The sequence below is a fragment of the Macaca mulatta genome, chromosome X (genome assembly GCF_049350105.2).
Source record: "Macaca mulatta isolate MMU2019108-1 chromosome X, T2T-MMU8v2.0, whole genome shotgun sequence".
Taxonomy (NCBI): domain Eukaryota; kingdom Metazoa; phylum Chordata; class Mammalia; order Primates; family Cercopithecidae; genus Macaca; species Macaca mulatta.
Genome location: NC_133426.1, coordinates 38,403,423 through 38,421,511, shown reverse-complemented (window position 1 = coordinate 38,421,511; position 18,089 = coordinate 38,403,423). Strand labels below are relative to the sequence as shown.

The window sequence follows — 18,089 nt, the reverse complement described above, 5'->3', positions numbered from 1 at the left end:
ACAACCTTTATGATGCTACTGCTCTACCACCATTTTAAGTTCAAATGCCTTCTAGTTCTAAATCTAAATTAAGGTAAAGAAAGGGGAAAATTCCTATTAAAACAACTCATGAATACAAAGGAAATAATTCTGTCTAATCTTTCCTCCACCTTCCACTTTAAAGAACACCAAGGTCAGCCGGGTACGGTGGCTCATGCCTGTAATTGGGGTGGGTGGATCACGAGGTCAAGAGATCGAGACCATCCTGGCCCACATGGTGAAACCCCGCCTCTACTAAAAATACAAAAATTAGCTGGGCGTGGTGGTGCAGGCCTGTAGTCCCAGCTACTCGGCAGGCTGAGGCAGCAGAATTGCTTGAAACTGGGAGGCGGAGATTGCAGTGAGCTGAGATGGCGCCACTGCACTCCAGTCTGGTGACAGAGCAAGACTCTGTCTCAAACAAACAAACAAACAAACAAAAAAGAACACCAAGGTCATCTTTTTGTAAATTACCTAGCATAATCCCAGAAGTTTTGACAAATATTTGAGTACCTACTATGTGCCAGACATAGATCTGAGTGCTGAAGAAAGATTTATCAACTGCATTTACTGAACTGAGAAATAATTCTTATAAACATTTAACAGGTAAATATTTGTGACCTTGGTTTTGGCAAAGGATTCTCAAATATGACACCGAAAGCATAAACAAAAAAAGAAAAAAAATAGGTAAGCTGGACTTCATAAAAATAAACTTTTGTACTTCAAAGGACACCATCTAAAGATCACCCACAAAATAGGAGAAAATACTTGTAAATCATATATCTGATAAGGGACTTGTACCCAGAATATAAAAAGAGCTCTTACTACTTAATACAAAAAGCCCTACATCTTAAGATGGTCAAAGGATATGAATAAACTTTTCTTCAAGAAAGATATACAAATGACCAACAAGCACATAAAAAAGACACTCAGCATCATTACTCATCAGGGAAATTCATACCAGAATCACAATGGGATACCACCTTCACACCTACTAAGGCTATAATAAAAAAGTCAGGCAATAACAAATGTTGGCAAGGACGTGGAGAAATTGGCATCCTCATGGTCAAAGGGAATGTAAAAGGGTGCTGTTGCTTTGTGAAACAAGCTGGCAGTTCTTCAAACAATTAAACTTAGAATTACCATGTGACCTAGCAATTCAACCCCCAGGTATATACCCAATAGAAATGAAGACATGTTCACACAAAAAATTGTACATGAACGTTTATAGCACCATTATTCATGATAGCTAAATGACCCAATCAACTCAAATGTCCCCCAACAGACAAACAGATAAACAAAATGTGCTATAATCATCCAATGGAATATTACTCAATCATAAAAAGGAATGAAGTACTGATATACACTACAACATGGATGAACCTTGAAGTAATTATGCTGAGTGAAAAAAACAGTCACAAAAGGGCAAATATTGTATAATTACATTTATATGAAATGTCTGCAATATGGAAATCTCTAGAGACAGAAAGTAGTGGTTGCTTAGGGCTGGAAGGGGGTGGGCATGAGGGTGGGAAGTTGAAATTGGGGGGTAAATGGGATAACAGCTAAAGAAATGGGTTTCTTGTGAAATGATGCAATGTTCTAAAAATGACTGGGGTGATGGTTGCACATATCTATGAATATACTAAATATACAGAAATATATACCACTTATATACTAAAATATGTGCTACTTATACTAAAACTCACTGAATCATATACTTTAAATAGGTGGCTTTTATGGCATGTGAATCATGTCTCAGTAAGGCTACTTAAAAATAATATCTTGTTTAAAATATCCTCACACATCCGAAGAGATCTTATTCTTTTGGTTGTAAGTATGAAATGATTACAACAACCAAAGCCAGGACTGGCTTTGGTATTTAAACTATTGAAAACGTTCCAGGTAAATATTTAAGACTATGAAAATCTTGAAAGTCGAAAAAATTAAAATGAAGGCATCAAGGAACTTCCGGAGGACATAAAATGCAGTGATTGTTTAAGATGTACTGGGGGCATTAAGTAATTAGATTCATGGGGGTGGAATGTAAGCAAGGAGAGTTAAAGTGTTCATATGAAAAGCCTCAGTCTGGAAGATACCCCTTCTTTACCAGCTTGCAGTGATTCTGAATGAACGATATTTCTTCATGTGCACTGTAAACCTTATTTTTAAGGAAGCTAAAAATATCCCCCCCCCCCATATGATTTACTCCAGTAACAAATAGGAAGTCAAGTAAATGATAAAGGGCCAAACAAAAGAGATTTAAGGAAACACATAAAGATAAACCAGTTCCCAGGAATGGCTACTGGGAAGTTTCAGCAATCAGCATGTGTTATCGCTTTTTACAGGCAGAGCATAAGATGATATGATCCGTGCATAGCTCACAATTCCATTACTGAGACATTTCAACCTGTGTCATTGTCAGTCCAAATAAAGTCCGTTTCTGTGTTTGCCTTGTGCAATATGCCGGTTAATCTACCCTAACTCATTGCAGAGCTCCTGGTATGCGTGGTCTGGGGAGCGCATACCTTCCCCGACTTGAAGAATCACCAACGCCAGCGATAAGGAAATGTCCGGGGGCATTAGGAATATTTTTGAACCTCAATAAATTTCTGCTCCTTCCTTGACCATTGCAAACAGTCCGGTTTGCCATCTAGCTGATTCTCGGTACCTCATACAGTACTGTGCTCCAGTTTCAAAGCAAAATTAGGGCTAATATGTGGTGGTGGGTGAGGGGCGGGGGTGGGGGGTGCAAGAAGAAAACAACCAAAGGTTGAACTGGCTTTCCCTACAGAGCCTCAGATTTCAAAATGACTGCCATCGAAGCTAAAATGACCCAGATTTGGGGGACAAGGGGGGAAGAGGGTCGATATTCATTCCCCTGCAGGGTAGCTGTAGCTTGGTTATGGGAGTAAGGAACTAGGGAAGACGGGGTCATCTGCATGAAAACAGAAATAACGGGGAATGGTCTTTAAGTACCACGCACCTTTCTCAGTGAATCACTGCAGTGTCAGCCCTGCACTGATTCCATGATTTGCCAAACAGGATGAGGTAAGGCACAAGCCTGGAGCCCCCTCCTCCTCCTCCTCCTCCTCCTCCTCCTCCCCCCTCCCCCGCGCAGAAAGGCGCATCCCTCCGCGAAGTGCACCACGCAGCCCCCCGCGGCCCTGGCTGAGGGGCTGACGTCACCCTTCTGCATTGAGCTTCAAGGACCGGCGGCAGCACTGGATAGATGGAGAGTCGAGTTGGGGCGCTATCTCTATCACCAACTGGAGGGGACCCTCCGCCAGGGCGCTGCGGATTGTGTTCATGCAGTGACAGAACGACCAGATAGGGAGTGTAAGGATGCAGGGAGGTGGGAAAGGAATCCAAAGACTCGTCTCTTGGGTCACCAAGAAACCTCAAAGATGCCCCCGGCTTATGTAAGACCCTCTCCCTTTCGTGCGCCTCCACGCGGTGACAACGCCTGCTCCCCATCGTGCGCTTGGGAGACTTCGGTCGCCCTTGCCCAGCCAGGCAGGCACAGTGCTTCTGGTGCCTCCCTCTCGCAGCCCCGTGGGGTCGGGAATAACTGCGAATCTGAGATTAAACCCCACGCTCCCCTGTCCTCTCCTAGCCGGTCACAGGTTAGCTCCAAGAGGCGCCGCGAACCGGCTGGTAGGGGAAGGGAGTGAAGGGTGTACAGCGAGGAAAACAGACGAATAAACCCGCAACTTTCCCCAGGAGCTGACCCTATCCCGGGAGATTAAAAAAGAAACTAATGCATTAACATTCTTTTTTTGGAAGGTCGACAACCTGCAGTTACCGACACTACGCAGCCCCTTGCAGCCCGCGCGGAGCGAGGTCTAGGGTTCCAGCAGCCCCGACCCGCACCCTACCATCCTGCATCCCCGACCCAGCACCCCGCGCCTGTCTCCTTAAAGAGGGGTCCGAGATTTGATTTTTGGTTTGGGTTTTCCTCCCCACTTGTTTCTCAGAGCATCATCATACGGACAGATGGACAGCGACTCGGCCACGGGCCCGGCGTGGGCACTTACCCAGAAGACGAAGGAGTAGATGATGAGGAGGGTTTTGAGACAGGTTATCACAGGTTTGGTCTCCATTCTCCTCGATGCCATACTACAGAGCTCCGGCGGCGGCGGCGGCGGCAGGCGGCGGGCGGGCGCGCGGGAGGGGGGAAGAGGCGGGCCGGGGCGGGGCGGGCCGGGGGCGCGTGCGGCGAGAGGCCTCGTGAGCGCGCCGGCGAGGCCGTGCGCGTGCGTGAGCGCGCACCGCGCGGTGCTCCTACTGAAAAAGCCGAGCAGGGCCGGGCAGTGACTGCGCATGCGGGAAACACCGCCCGCGTCCGCAATACCGCGCAGGCTCAGACCCCCAGCGGAGGAGAGAGACGAGGCCAGGCGAGGGGAGACCGGGCGCGGCAGGACAGCGGGGAGGGAATGGGATAATTTAGAGGCCGGGTCAGAGGTCACGGGAACCTCTCCCAGTCCGCCCTGGCATTTAGATTTCTGCTTTGTACACAGTTGGGCGTTACATTTGCAGGGATGCCTGCACCTGGCTATGGGAAGTTTATGGGTGCCCCCCTGCCCATCAGTCACGTTTCTGCATTTTGACACCCGCCAGGGCCTTCTCACATGGAAGTGGCCCAGTAGTCATGTCCTTGGCAACCAGCAGGCGTTGTCTGTGCCAGGAACAGACTGTGACAGGTGGCCGGAGATACAGCTGGAGGGATGGACAGGAACCCAGGAGCTCAGACAGACCCCAAATCCTCGCCACCACAGGTATCTGCAGGCTCCTCCATTTTTTAGATTTTTCTTACATTGTGAAATGATAAAACGAAATGACAAAGGTCTGTATGAGGCGTCATCCTTGCTGCACATACAATGTTTAACAGATAACAGAAAAATGTTTAATATGCCTGAGAATCATTTGCGGCACGCTAACAAGTACAGACCACCTCCCTCCTGGAAGGGAAAGCCGCATTGAGGTTAAAAAAATGTTCACAACCAATTTGGAGTTCCTCAAAATGTTGAACAGAGTTTCCGTATGATCCAGCAACTCCATTCCTGGGTATTTACCCAAGAGAAATGAAAATATATGCCCACGCAAAACCATATACATAAACGTTTATAGCGGCATTATTCACAATAGCCAAAAATTGGAAGCAACTCAAATATCCATCAGCTGATGAGTGGATGACCAAAATTCAGTACATCCATACAATGGAAAATTATTCGGCCACATAAGAATGAAGTACTACTGATAAATGCTGCAACGTGGATGAACCTTGAAAATAAGCGAAAGAAGCCAGACACAAAAGACCACATACTGAATGATTCATGTATAGGAAATATCCAAAATAGACAAATCCGTAGAGACAGAAAAGAGATTAGTGGTTGCAGCGAGTGGGAGGCAGGAATGAGGAGTGACTCTTAATGGGTAAGGGGCTTCTTTTTAGAGTAATGAGAATGTTCTAGAATTACATAGTGATGATGGTTGCACAATATTGTGAATTGCTAAAAACCACTGAGTTGTACACTTTAAGAGGATGGCTTTTATGATATATTAATTATATCACAATAAAAATGTACATTCCACCCAGATATGGTTTGTAGAGTAACACACAGATTCAGTGGGAGATTTAGCTTGATTGCTGAGAGACTAGCCAAAACAGCAACACCATCACAGATTAACTCAATCGTGGATGATTATGTTAAGGATACATATTTGTGAAAGAGTGAAAAACAGAGTCGATAAGGCTTGGGAAAAGCCTGCCAAGGTCAGTTGTTACAGGAGTAATTATTACCTCTATCGAGTTATATGTGGTCTCAGGTCAATAAGGTAACTGTATAAACAGTACACAAATATGAGGAAGAGGAGAACCTGTTTAAGGAAATTGTCAACCATAACAAAAAGGTACGTGGGCATAGAAGAGTGGAATAGGTGCAGGTGAAAGAAGGGACAGGTTGAGCAAGGTGTCTGTTGTAAAGGGGTCTTGGCACACTGATTCTCGATGCTGGGTGCTCATTTGCATCACCTGGTGTTTTAAAACAATTATGAATGCCTGTGCCTAATACCAGCTATTCGGAGTCATTTGGTGTGGGGTGAAAGCTCTGCTTTTTAGAAGCTCTTCAGGTGGTCTGAATATTAAGCAAGAGTTGAGGGGCATTGCCCCTTACTGCAATGAACTTAAACCCAACTTCAGAGAGGAGCTTTCTCTTTCATTATTACAGTCTCCAGGTTGATACCAAATGCAGCAGCAGCAGGGAAAGGATACTGAAGACTTCAAACCCAGTGGGTATCCTTAGCATCAAAAGATCTTGGCCATGTATAATTATTCTGTAAAGGGGTCAGAAATCTCAATGTTCAGCCAAACAGTGACACTGCTAAGCATCATAGATAATTTGGTGAGTTAATATATGACGTTCACAGAAGACACCCATCAGTTTAAACTAACTCACAGTCTCACAGTTTGGAGCATTTTTGGAATATCTCTAGGTCCAGATTCTTGGAAACTTGGACTGTTCTAGCAAAAATAAACCATTTAAATGTAAAGATAAGTATGAATATTCAGTAATGTAATTAGTAGATAAATTAACATAGCTTGTAGCTAGATCCTTGCTCTCCAACTGTGGCCCATGACATATATATAGGGTGACAAGCCATCCCAGTTTGCCCAGGACTGAGGGATTTCCCTGCGTTCAGGATTTTCATGGCTAAAACCAGGAAAGTCTTGGGCAGACCAGAACATATTGGTCACACTAACCCTGAGCTGGCAGCATTGACATCCACTGGAAGAGCTGTTTGAACATGCAGAACCTCAAGCCCCACTCCAAGCCCATGTTAACAAGATCCCTAGGGAAGTCAGATGCACAGTAATGTCTGTCATCTATTATGGATTGAATTGTGTCCTCCCAAAAGATATATTGAAGTCCAGGCTTCGTGCGACTGAAGTCCTAACCCCAGTACCTCAGAATGTGATCTTATTTGGAAATAGGGTTGGTGCAAATATAATTAAGACAAGGTCATACTGGAGTAGTGGGGCCCTTAATCCAAGCACTTTTAAGGGCTCATATCCTTAAAAGAAGAGACACAGGGAGTGGGCCATATGAAAACACAAAGACACACAGGGAGAAGGCCATTGTAACAACAGAAGTAGAGATCAGAGTGATGCAGTTGCAAGCCAAAGACTGCCAAGGATTGATGGTCACCTCCAGAAGCTAAGAGGAGACAAGGAAGGATTCTACCCAGAGTCTCAGAGAGAAGATGGCCCTGCTGACACTTTGATGTCAGACTCCTAGCCTCTAGAGCTGTGAGATAATTCATTTCTGTGTTTTTTTTTTAAAGCCACTCAGCTTGTGGTACTTTGTTACAGCAGCCATAGGAAACTATCAAATGTCTAAGATTCACTGATCTATAATGCATCAGTATATAACCACAGCTGCCATATCACCAAACAACTCACAGTAGCATCATTTACAATAGCCAAAATATGAAAACAACCTAAATAAATGTCCAGTGACAAATAGATTAATGAAATCTATTTTGTGGCATATCTATACTATGGAATATTATTCAGCCATAAAAAGGGATGAAGTACTGATGTATGATACAACTTGGATGAACCTTGAAAACATTATGCTGAGTGAAAGCCAGATGCAAAAGGATGCATATGTATAATTCTATTTATATGAGCTGTCCATAATAGGCAAATCCCTAGGCAGATTAGTGGTTGCCAAGGGCTAACCCTAATGGAGAATCACTGCTTAATGGATATGGGGTTTATTCTTGTGGTGACGAATAAGTCCTGGAGCTAGATAGTGGTGATGGTTGTGCAACAGTGTGAATGTACTTAATGTTGAATTGTATACCTTAAAATAGGTAAAGTGGTAAATTGTATGTTATGTGTATTTTATAACACACAGAAATAATATGTAACCACAGCAAGTCCAAGTATCCTCTGGCCTGAAGGAATGATGTGGGCTGGAGAACTGAAGGAAGGTCAGCAAGGCTCAATAGCAGGAGGCAAAGAAGATATAGAGAAGGCTGGAGAGAGGCCAGTCCATCCAGGTCTTTTTAGGTGACATTAACAATTTTAATCTTTTGCCTAAGAGTAAGAGAAGTGTTTGCTTTTTATTGGCTTCAAATTCAGCAAGTAGTTCAAGGAAAACTGGACTGCTACCAAAGCATCTACCTGGACCCTGCTCCTACTGTCACCCCCTCTATCTGTTGTTCACACAACAACCAGAGTGATCTTGTTCAAACACAAACCATTTCATATCACTCTTTGGCTTAAAATTATCTAGTGGCTTCTCATCATTGCACTTGGAATCAAATTTTCACTCTTTGCCCTGACTTAGAAAGCATATATGAGGCCAGGTGTGGTGGCTCACACCTGTAATCCCAGCATTTTGGGAGGCCGAGGTGGGTGGATTTCTTGAGCTCAGGAGTTCGAGATGAGCCTGGCCAACATGGCAAAACCCTGTCTCTACTAAAAATACAAAAATTAGCTGGACGTAGGGGCACGTGCCTATAATCCTAGCTACTTGGGAGGCTGAGGCAGGAGAATTGCTTGAACCCAGGAGGCAGAGGTTGCAGTGAGCCAAGATCACACCATTGCACTCCAGCTTGGGCAACAGAGTGACACTCTGTCTCAAAACAAACAAAACAACAACAAAAGTGTATATAAGCTGGCTCTGACTCTCTCTGCCACTACTCCCCCTTTGGACCTGTGCTTCAGCTGCTCTGGCCTTCTTTCTATTCTTCAAACAAGTAGGCTTCATTCCACCTCAGAGCCTTCACATTGGCTGATCCTGTCTTTGGAATGCTTTGCCCCCTAAACTTTGAATGATTGGTCCCTTCCTTCCTGTCATTCAGACCTCAGTATAAATGTCACCTCAGAGAGGCCATTTCAAACAAAAATAGCCACCTGGTCACTAAACGTTCTTATTCTCTGCATAGCACTTATCTAACATTTTCTTATTTATGAAAATGTGCTTGGGTGTTTTTTGTTTTTGTTTTTTTTTTCCTGTGTCTCCTACTAAAATGTAAGTTCTACAGGGAAAGGTATTTTTTTCTGTTTTGTTCACTATTGTCTCCTCAGCACCTAGATACAGTAGAACTCAAAAACTTGTGAACTAATGAATGGCACACAGTAGTCCCTCAATAGATGATTGTTGACTGGTTGAATAGGGATATGATATTAGAAATGGACCTTGAAGTATGAATAAGATGATGGTGTTCTTTGAGGATTGGAGAAGGAGATCATTGCAGGTTAGGAACAGTGTGAAAAAAGGCAGTTTGAACAAAAGCAGAAAGCTTGCTAAGGAAAATGGCAAGGCATGCTAGAACACTGCTATGGTTTGAATGCCCCCACCAAAAATCATGCTGAAATGTATTCCCCGATGTAGCAGAATGGAGAAATGTGGCCTCTAAGAGGTGACTGGGTCATGAGGGCTCTGCAGTCATGAATGGATTAATCCATTTATAGATTAATGAATTAATGGGTTAATGGATTAATGAGTTATAATGAGAGGGGAGCTGGTGGCTTTATAAGGACAGGAAGAGAGATCTAAGCTAGCACATTAGCATGCTCAGCCCCCTCCCCCATGGATGTCCTGCACTGCCTCAGGACTCTGCAGAGTCCCCAACAGCAAGAAGGCCCTTATTAGCTACAGCCCTGCAACCTTAGACTTCTCAGCCTCCATACTGTAAGAAATAAATTCCTTTTCTTTCTAAATTACTTAGCGTCAGGTATTCTGTTATCAGCAAAATAAAACTAACTAATACAAGGACCTAGAGGAGGAAAAAATATAGAAATATAGGTTGGGCTGTGGTGGTAGAAGGCCTTGCTCAAGCCATGCTAGGACTCACCAGTATAGGCAGTAGGGAGCAGTGGGAAGTCTCTCAATGGGGGAGCTATGTGATCTGACCTGTGTTTTAGGAAAGTAACTTGGGAAGGAGTATGAAGCATGAGAGGTTGCCAGAGAAAGAGACGAGGAACAGGAAAAGAGTTAGGAGGTAATTGCACTTGCCTAATTGGGAGTTGAGGGAGGGCTCCACCTAGGGATGTAGCAGTGGCTCTGGAGAGGAGCGACTGGCCTGACCACTTTGTCTCAACTCTGGCTATATGAAAATCCACTGGGGAGATTTTAGGTATGTGAATGCCTGAGCTCTATCCTTCAGGAATTCTTTTTGAATCAGTCTGTGGCGGGACCCCAATAATCAGTATATTTTAAAAGCTTCCCAGATGTTCCAGCTTGGATTAAAACCTCTGGGACAGATAAACCATTTGGAAATAGAATAGACAGCTCTCAGAACTGAATGGATCTGGGTGATGAAAGAAAATATGACTGACTTTATTCTGAGTAAACTTGTAAGACAGTTTTTAAAACACACAACCCTGATAATATATGGTACATCCAAACAGTGGACTAATATACAGTTATTAGAAAGTATGTATATGAAGAGCATTTTTAGTCACAAAGGAAAAGTTTTGTCATTAAGAAAAGGGCAAACAACAAAAAAAGGTATATGCAATATGACCTTAACTATAGAAACTATATAGAAAAGAGTTTAGATGAAAATGTGTATAAAATTTTCACAGCGGTGCCTCTGGGAAGGAGGTTATAGGTGATTTTATTTTCTGTATTTTATATTTCTTCTATTTCTGAATATTTCTAAATGATCATATGTTACATTTATAATCAGAAAAGAATATAAAGGAAGCCTTCTACCCCAAAGATTAAAATATTAAAGTTTTAGGATCTAAGGGGGGAAAACCCTGAACTATCTTGAAAACTTGCTGATATGAAATTTGAGCATACCCCTGTTCATCTGTTTCTATATTTATGAATATATCTGAGTATTTCTAGGATCCCTACCTGAGCAGCCCAAATGACATTTTACCCTGGGATTCAGAAACATCTACTGGACAGAGACTAGACCTGTCAAGGGTATGTTTGCAAGTCACTTGACTGAAGAAGGGAAAGAACTGAGCTTTGAAAACTTGGTTCAAGGAGCCATGGTTAGTGTCAGAGGGTTAGAACTATTCTAAGGATAGCCCAATATTGGCGTAAAATGAATGATGCGAGCCCTTACCTTTCCTCCGTAGAGATTTACCCTGAGCCTTGGGGGTTAATAAGATGATTTTAACAAAGCTAGATTAGAAAAAAATTTCATAAAGATATTGGGAGCACAAAGTTTTGTAGCCAATATAGCTTGCTGAACAAAAAATATCAGGGACAAAAGGTACTGTTCTCATTTCAACAGAATGACAGTTGAATGGATCAGAACATGAGGTAGAAACATAAGAGACTCAAGACAACTTCCCCAAAACAGAACAAATTAAAAAGCCAATGCCACTTAGTAACAGGACTACATTCATGAGACATACAATGGTAGCACTCAAGTGCTAGCACTCAGGAAGACTGGGTTTGTAAATATAAGTGCCACCTCCCTTCACATTGGGTACTTCCTGAACATGGGACAAATTTGAGAGGGGTTAGAGTTCTTTAATTTTGTTTTTGTTCCTTGACCCAGTAATTCCTCCTCTATGAATTGCCCTAAAAAGATAAATACATGTATAAAATATATCTGCAAGAATACTAATTTTTTATAACAAAAATTAAAACATTTTTTAAATGTTGTGTATAGAGGCTAAACCCTAAAAACACATTTTGAAAAATTATTATCAGGACCTTATAGTTATTCTGTGACTACTGGTATATAGGGCAATGCAAGTAAAATTTTTGTGTATTTCAAGGTACAAAAATTATAACTTAAGAATAAGCTACAGATCTCAACCAAATGGGAATATAATGCGAAGAAAACAATTTTTGAGGTCAACTATATAATTGTTGCTCCACATGCACAGAACTCCAGTGTTCTTCCTTTTATAATGAACACAAATCTGCTCTTGGATGTCTAGAACAGAGTTACTTAGAGCTGCTCTGTTTTATGTATTACCTTTTTCTTGCTTAGCTGAAGGAGTACATATCCCTTCTTAAATACCTCTCCTAGAAATTAAATATCATTGTCCACTGGATTCAGAAACTATCCCACTGATGGCTTTGCTTTCCACACTTATGTTGTGTCTCAAAACAATCTAAATATCCAGCAATAGGAGATCAGTTTAAAACATTATATTGTGCAGTAATTTTTCACTTGGCTCCCAGTTATACTTTCATTGTTCTCTCTGTATCACAGGGAGCTAGAAACCCACAAACTACATTTTTCAGATTCCTTTTCCAATTAGCCTCCTGTTAGGTTTGCCAGTGGGAAGCACTGGTGGAGAGACTATGAGGTGAGAGGAAAAAGAAGCCTCTTTTTTTGTCTCCAGAAGTCCCTCCAGCAGTAGTAGCAGCAGCAACAGTGACTATAGGCAGCCATTTCTTTCCAAAACATCTGTGACCGTTTTAACAGCATTAGTAAAGCTATAGCATCCTGTATTCCTACTCAGTGGGAGCAGCACCCCCAAAAGCAGCAGTGTTAGCATCACTCACAGATCAGCATTAAGTGACAGGTTATGGGTCCCAGCCCAGAAGTAGTAGAGCTTTCTGGTCTCTGGGTAACACACACTGTAATGAATTATAAAACTAGCCAAAATTCTTTCTCTCGGTTTCCACGACCTTTTTCAATGTGACTTTGCAGCTCTTCCCATAAAAAGTAAAATTTATTTATTCTCTCTCTGAATCTGGGCTCACCTTATTCCTTATTTTGAACAATAGAAGACAGTGAAAATGACGTTGTGATAGTGCTAAGCTTAGGCCTCAAGGGGACTCACCATCTTCTCCTCACTCTTTTGGAACCCTATGATTGCCATGGGAATAATCCCAGATTAACCTGCTAGAGAATGAGAAACCATGTGCATCAGAGTCTAACGAGCCCTCTTGTTTCCACTGATAACTCAGATATGTAAGGGAGCCCAGCCACAATCTGCAAAGTCAACCCAAAACCAGCAGGAAGGAGTTCAACTGAGACTAGAGAACTACCCAGATGAGCCCAGCCTAAATTGCTGACCACAGAATTGTTTTAAAAATAAAACCAGTAAGTTTAAGGTGGTTTGTCACACAGCAATAGCTAACTGATACACACCTTTGTCCTTTGTGTTTTTTCAGTACTTTTTGTACCTTATAGCAAATTACTTTTTTTTTTTTTTTTTTTTTTTGTGAGCAACAAGGCTGTTTATTTCACCTGGGTGCAGGTGGGCTGAGTCCGAAAAGAGAGTCAGTGAAGGGAGATAGGGGTGGGGCTGTTTTACAGGATTTGGGTGGGTAGTGGAAAATTACAGTCAAAGGGGGTTTTTCTCTTGCAGGCAGGGGCGGGGGTCACAAGGTGCTCAGTGGGGGAGCTTCTGAGCCAGGAGAATTTCACAAGGTAATGTCACCAGTTAAAACAGGAACAGACCATTTTCACTTCTTTTGTGATTCTTCAGTTATTTCATGCCATCTGGATGTATACGTGCAGGTCGCAGGGGATATGATCACTTAGCTTGGGCTCAGATGCCTGACATTCCTGTCTTCTTATATGAATAAGAAAAATAACAAAATAGTGTTGAAGTGTTGAGGCAGCGAAAATTTTGGTAGGGTGGTATGGAGAGATAATGGGCAATGTTTCTCAGGGCTGCTTCAAGTGGGATTAGGGGCGGCGTGGGAACCTAGAGTGGGAGAGATTAAGCTGAAGGAAGATTTTGTTGTAAGGGGCGATATTGTGGGGTTGTTAAAAAGAGCATTTGTCATATAGAATGATTGGTGATGGCCTGGATGTGGTTTTGTATGAATTGAGAAACTAAACGGAAAACATTGAGTCCTTTTCTGCATTAAATATATAGAGTAGTTTCTGCTTGACTGAGTAGATACCTAACTTACAAGTACTACATGCATAGAATGGAATTCTATACAGCTATGAAATTAATATTGAAGCAGAATATTTTGACACAAGGAAATTCCCACAGTATTTTTAAAGTAAAAAAATAAATAAAATTACAGTGAAAGCACCAATGACATTCTTCACAGAGATAGAAAAACAATCCTAAAATTTATATAGAATCACAAAAGACTCAGAATAGACAAAGCTATCTTGAACAAAAAGAATAAAACTGGAGGAATCACATTACCTGACTTCAAATTATTCTATAGAACTATAGTAAACAAAACAGCATGGTACTGGCATAAAAACAGACACATAGACCAATGCAACCAAATAGAGAACCCAGAGGCAAATCCATACAACTACAGTGAACTAATTTTCAACAAAGTTCCCTAAAACATACATTGGGGAAAGGACAGTCTCTTCAATAATTGGTGCTGGGAAAACTGGATATCCATATGCAGAAGAATGAAACTAGACCCCTATCTCACACCATATACAAAAATCAAAATGAATTAAAGAGTCACATCTAAGACCTCGAACTGTGAAACTACTAAAAGAAGACATTGGGGAAACTTTCTAAGACACTGGATTGGGCAAAGATTTCTTGAGTAATACCTCACAAGCACAGGCCACCAAAGCAAAAATGGAGAAATAGGATCACATCAAGTTTAAAAGTTTCTGCACAAGAAAGGATAAAATCAACAAAGTGAAGAGACAATCCACAGAATGAGAGAAAATATTTCTAAACTACCCATCTGACAAGGAATTAATAGCCAGAATATATAAGGAACTCTAACAACTATAGGAAAAAAATATAATGATCTGATCAAAAATGGGTGAAAGACATGAATAGATATTTCTCAAAAGAAGATATACAAATGGCAAACAGGTATATGAAAAAGTAGTCAACAGCATTGATCATCAGAGAAATGCAAATCAAAACCACAATGAGGTATCATTTCACCCAAGTTAGAATGGCTTTTGTCCAAAAGAAGGCAATAACAAATGCTGGCAAGAATATGGACAAAAGGGAACTCTTGTACACTGTTGGTGGGAATGTAAATTAATACAGCTACTGTGGAGAACAGTTTGGAGGTTCCTCAAGAAACTAAAAATAGAGCTACTATATGATCTAGCAATTGCACTGCTGGGTATATACCCAAAAGAAAGGAAATCAGTATACTGAAGAGATATCTGCACTCCCATGTTTATTGCAGCACTATTCACAATAGCCAAGATTTGGAAACAACCTAAGTGTCCATCAACAGACAAATGAATAAAGAAAATGTGGCACATACACACAATGAAGTACTATTCAGCCATAAAAAAGAATAAGATACTGTCATTTGCCACAACATGGATGGAACTGGAGGTCATTATGTTAAGTGAAATAAGCCAGACACAAAAAGAAAAACTTTGCATTTATTTGTGGGAGTTAAAGTTAAAACAATTGAACTCACAAAGATAGAGAGTAGAATGATGGTTACCAGAGGCTGGGACATGTAGTTGTGAGGAGGGAGTGGGGATGGTTAATAAAAATTTAAAACGTAAAAAGTAAAATTACAAAATGAACTTATAGTGTGATGCCAAGTTGGAGATACACACACACACACACACACACACACACACACACGCACAATTTGGAGATGTGTATCTATATATACATATAAATAATTACTATTTTGTGGGGCAATATCTCATCACTTTGTGCTTTTTCTTTACATTTTCTACATTTATTAAATGTTCTGTAAAAGCATGACTTCTTTTATAATTAGAAAAAGTTTTATTTTGAATTGTTAAATTTTAGGTCATTGAGATTGATATTTGGTTTGAGAAACATGACATCCTCTGTAAATCCCTTTTTAGCAACATATTAGAAATGATATTTTCTTTTCCAGAAAATAGGTAATGTGAGAAAACTGTCTTACCCCTGTTAGCGGTATTCCAAGCAAGGTTGCAACCAGTCTTGTTCCTTATAATCCATAATCATCCAATAGCATCTAAAGTGGGACTTAAACCTTTTTTTCTTTCTGCCCTCTTTCTAAAGTTTCCATGTCACCTTACAATGCAGCAGCTGCTGAAACATCCTCCTGACACATTTTCCCTATATGTGTCCAGCTCTAGATAATTCATTCTGGAGGTATATGAATTTTTGATTACTGAGAATCTTATTAAAAGGATGTTGTGCTTTTACACTGACTCTAATACCTGTGATAAATACTTTATTCCTGTGAAAGGAAAGATATAATTGATAGAGACTTGTCTCAGAGGAATTTAACCAAAAAGATGATAGTTCCAGGTGTCCAGGTTCTGCAAATAGTTTTTACCACTTTTAGTCAATTATACCAAGTTTATTGATCCTATTTTTGAAATCCAAAGGTAATTAATGCTCACTGAATTTAGTAGGAATACTTTCTACATGATGGTGACTAGTGTATTTTTACTTAGGTTTGTTTGTTAGAGAATTATCTTTGAGTGCACTTTAATGAACCCAATACATAAAAATGAATATGTTGAAATTCCTTCTATCCTGTTTGGTTACAGTGAAGTGTACTTTAGCTGTTAAACCATGCAGACATTATATAACCTAGGCCAGGGCCCCTTCTTACTGAAATGCATGAGTGGCTGCATTTAAAGTGAAGACTGGGTCAGTGTGGCTGAAGCAGAGCAGAACATTGATCTTATTATCAATGCGTTGAACTGCTGAATTCAGCCCTAAACTTCCTTTTGTGAGAATTATCCCCATTAGTGAATTTCTAATAATTGAGTGTGTCATCATCATAACTGAAAAGACATTGATTAGCCATTGGCATCAGGATTTAAACCCAAACAGTCTGATACAGGAACCTGTGTTCTTGACAATAGGGAGAATTATCCCCATCAGTGAATTTCTAATAATTGGGTATATCATCATCATAACTGAAAACATTTATTGATCAACCATTGGAATCAGAATTTGAACCCAAACGGTATAATATAGAAGCCTGCACTCTTGACAGTAGGTTTTGGAGCCAGAATGCCTGGATTCCCTCCTGGCCTCTGGCATTTACAAGTTTTCACATCTGTAAAATGAGGATGGTAATAGTACCTACCTTATTGTCTTCAGGTAAGACAGTCTATGTGAAGTGTGCTTAGAACAATTCTGGATAGCGAATGCTTATTAAATGTTAGTTATCATTATAACAACTGTGTCACCTCCTAATTACAGCAGCTTAGATCTATAAGGGGCCTTAAAGATGATTACGTTCACTGTTTTCAACTGGATGTCACATCTGTTAGGTATTATGAAATCAATTTGAGGGCTCTCAGCATTTAATAAAACAAGAATTAAAAACATTAGAGTATATCACATATAATAAGTGCTGTTTCATGAAATGTTTGCTTGGGGGGGAATAGCAAATATGATGGATGCTCTGCTTATGTCACTCAGGTCTCTTCTACTGGTTCTGCCCATTCCCCAGCGTCTTTGTGCAACTCTCCTACACGATATCCCCTCAAGCTCTTCAGAGAACTACCCTTCAGCTATTGGAGTCACATTAACTCAGTGTATGATATTGTTTATCTATTGCTGCACAACAATTTTTTCAAAAACCTAGTGACTTAAAACACCAAACATTTATTATCTCACATGGTTTCTGAGGGTCAGAAAACTGAGAGTAACATAGCTGGGTGGTTCTGGCTCAGGGTCTGTCATGAGATTTCACTCAAGCTGTCAGCTGGGGCTATAATCATCTCAAGGCTTGATTTAGGTTGGAAAATCTGCCTTCAAACTCAAGTCATTGTTGCAGGCCTTGGTTCCTTGCTGGCTGTTGGCTAGAAGCCTCAGTTCCTTGTCATGAGAGTCTGTGTTATGGGCCTGTTCATTGGACTCCTCAGAAAACGAAGAGTCATGTAATCCCTTCTTCAGGATATAAATTGACTTGATCATGGTACCTTAAAAAAATTAAGCTCTTGAATCAAGCTATGTCAGAGATAAAGGTGAAAGACTCTGAATAAGAATGGCCAAGTAGAGAAATACTGGTGGTTGGGGGGCAGGGGTGGAGAACCCCAGTATAAACCACACAAACAGATAAAGATTCATAGTTTGAATGTTGACAAATAGAAAAATATTCATTTTGATGATCGTAAAAGGTTTCCAAGTCTCCTCAAGTACTTACAGACACTGCATTATCTATATAATTTATTTAATTATGAGAGAAATA

The 18,089-nt window shown here is 40.9% G+C and overlaps 1 protein-coding gene across 1 annotated transcript in view; it reads right to left on the bottom strand.

Moving 5' to 3' along the window:
- Positions 1-4,162, bottom strand: part of TSPAN7 (tetraspanin 7) — a 118,403-nt gene extending 114,241 nt beyond the window's left edge. The window contains 1 exon segment of the mRNA NM_001261716.1: positions 4,056-4,162. Within this exon segment, the coding sequence (NP_001248645.1) occupies positions 4,056-4,136 (81 nt within the window). The 5' untranslated portion in view covers positions 4,137-4,162.
- Positions 4,163-18,089: the final 13,927 nt, after the last annotated feature.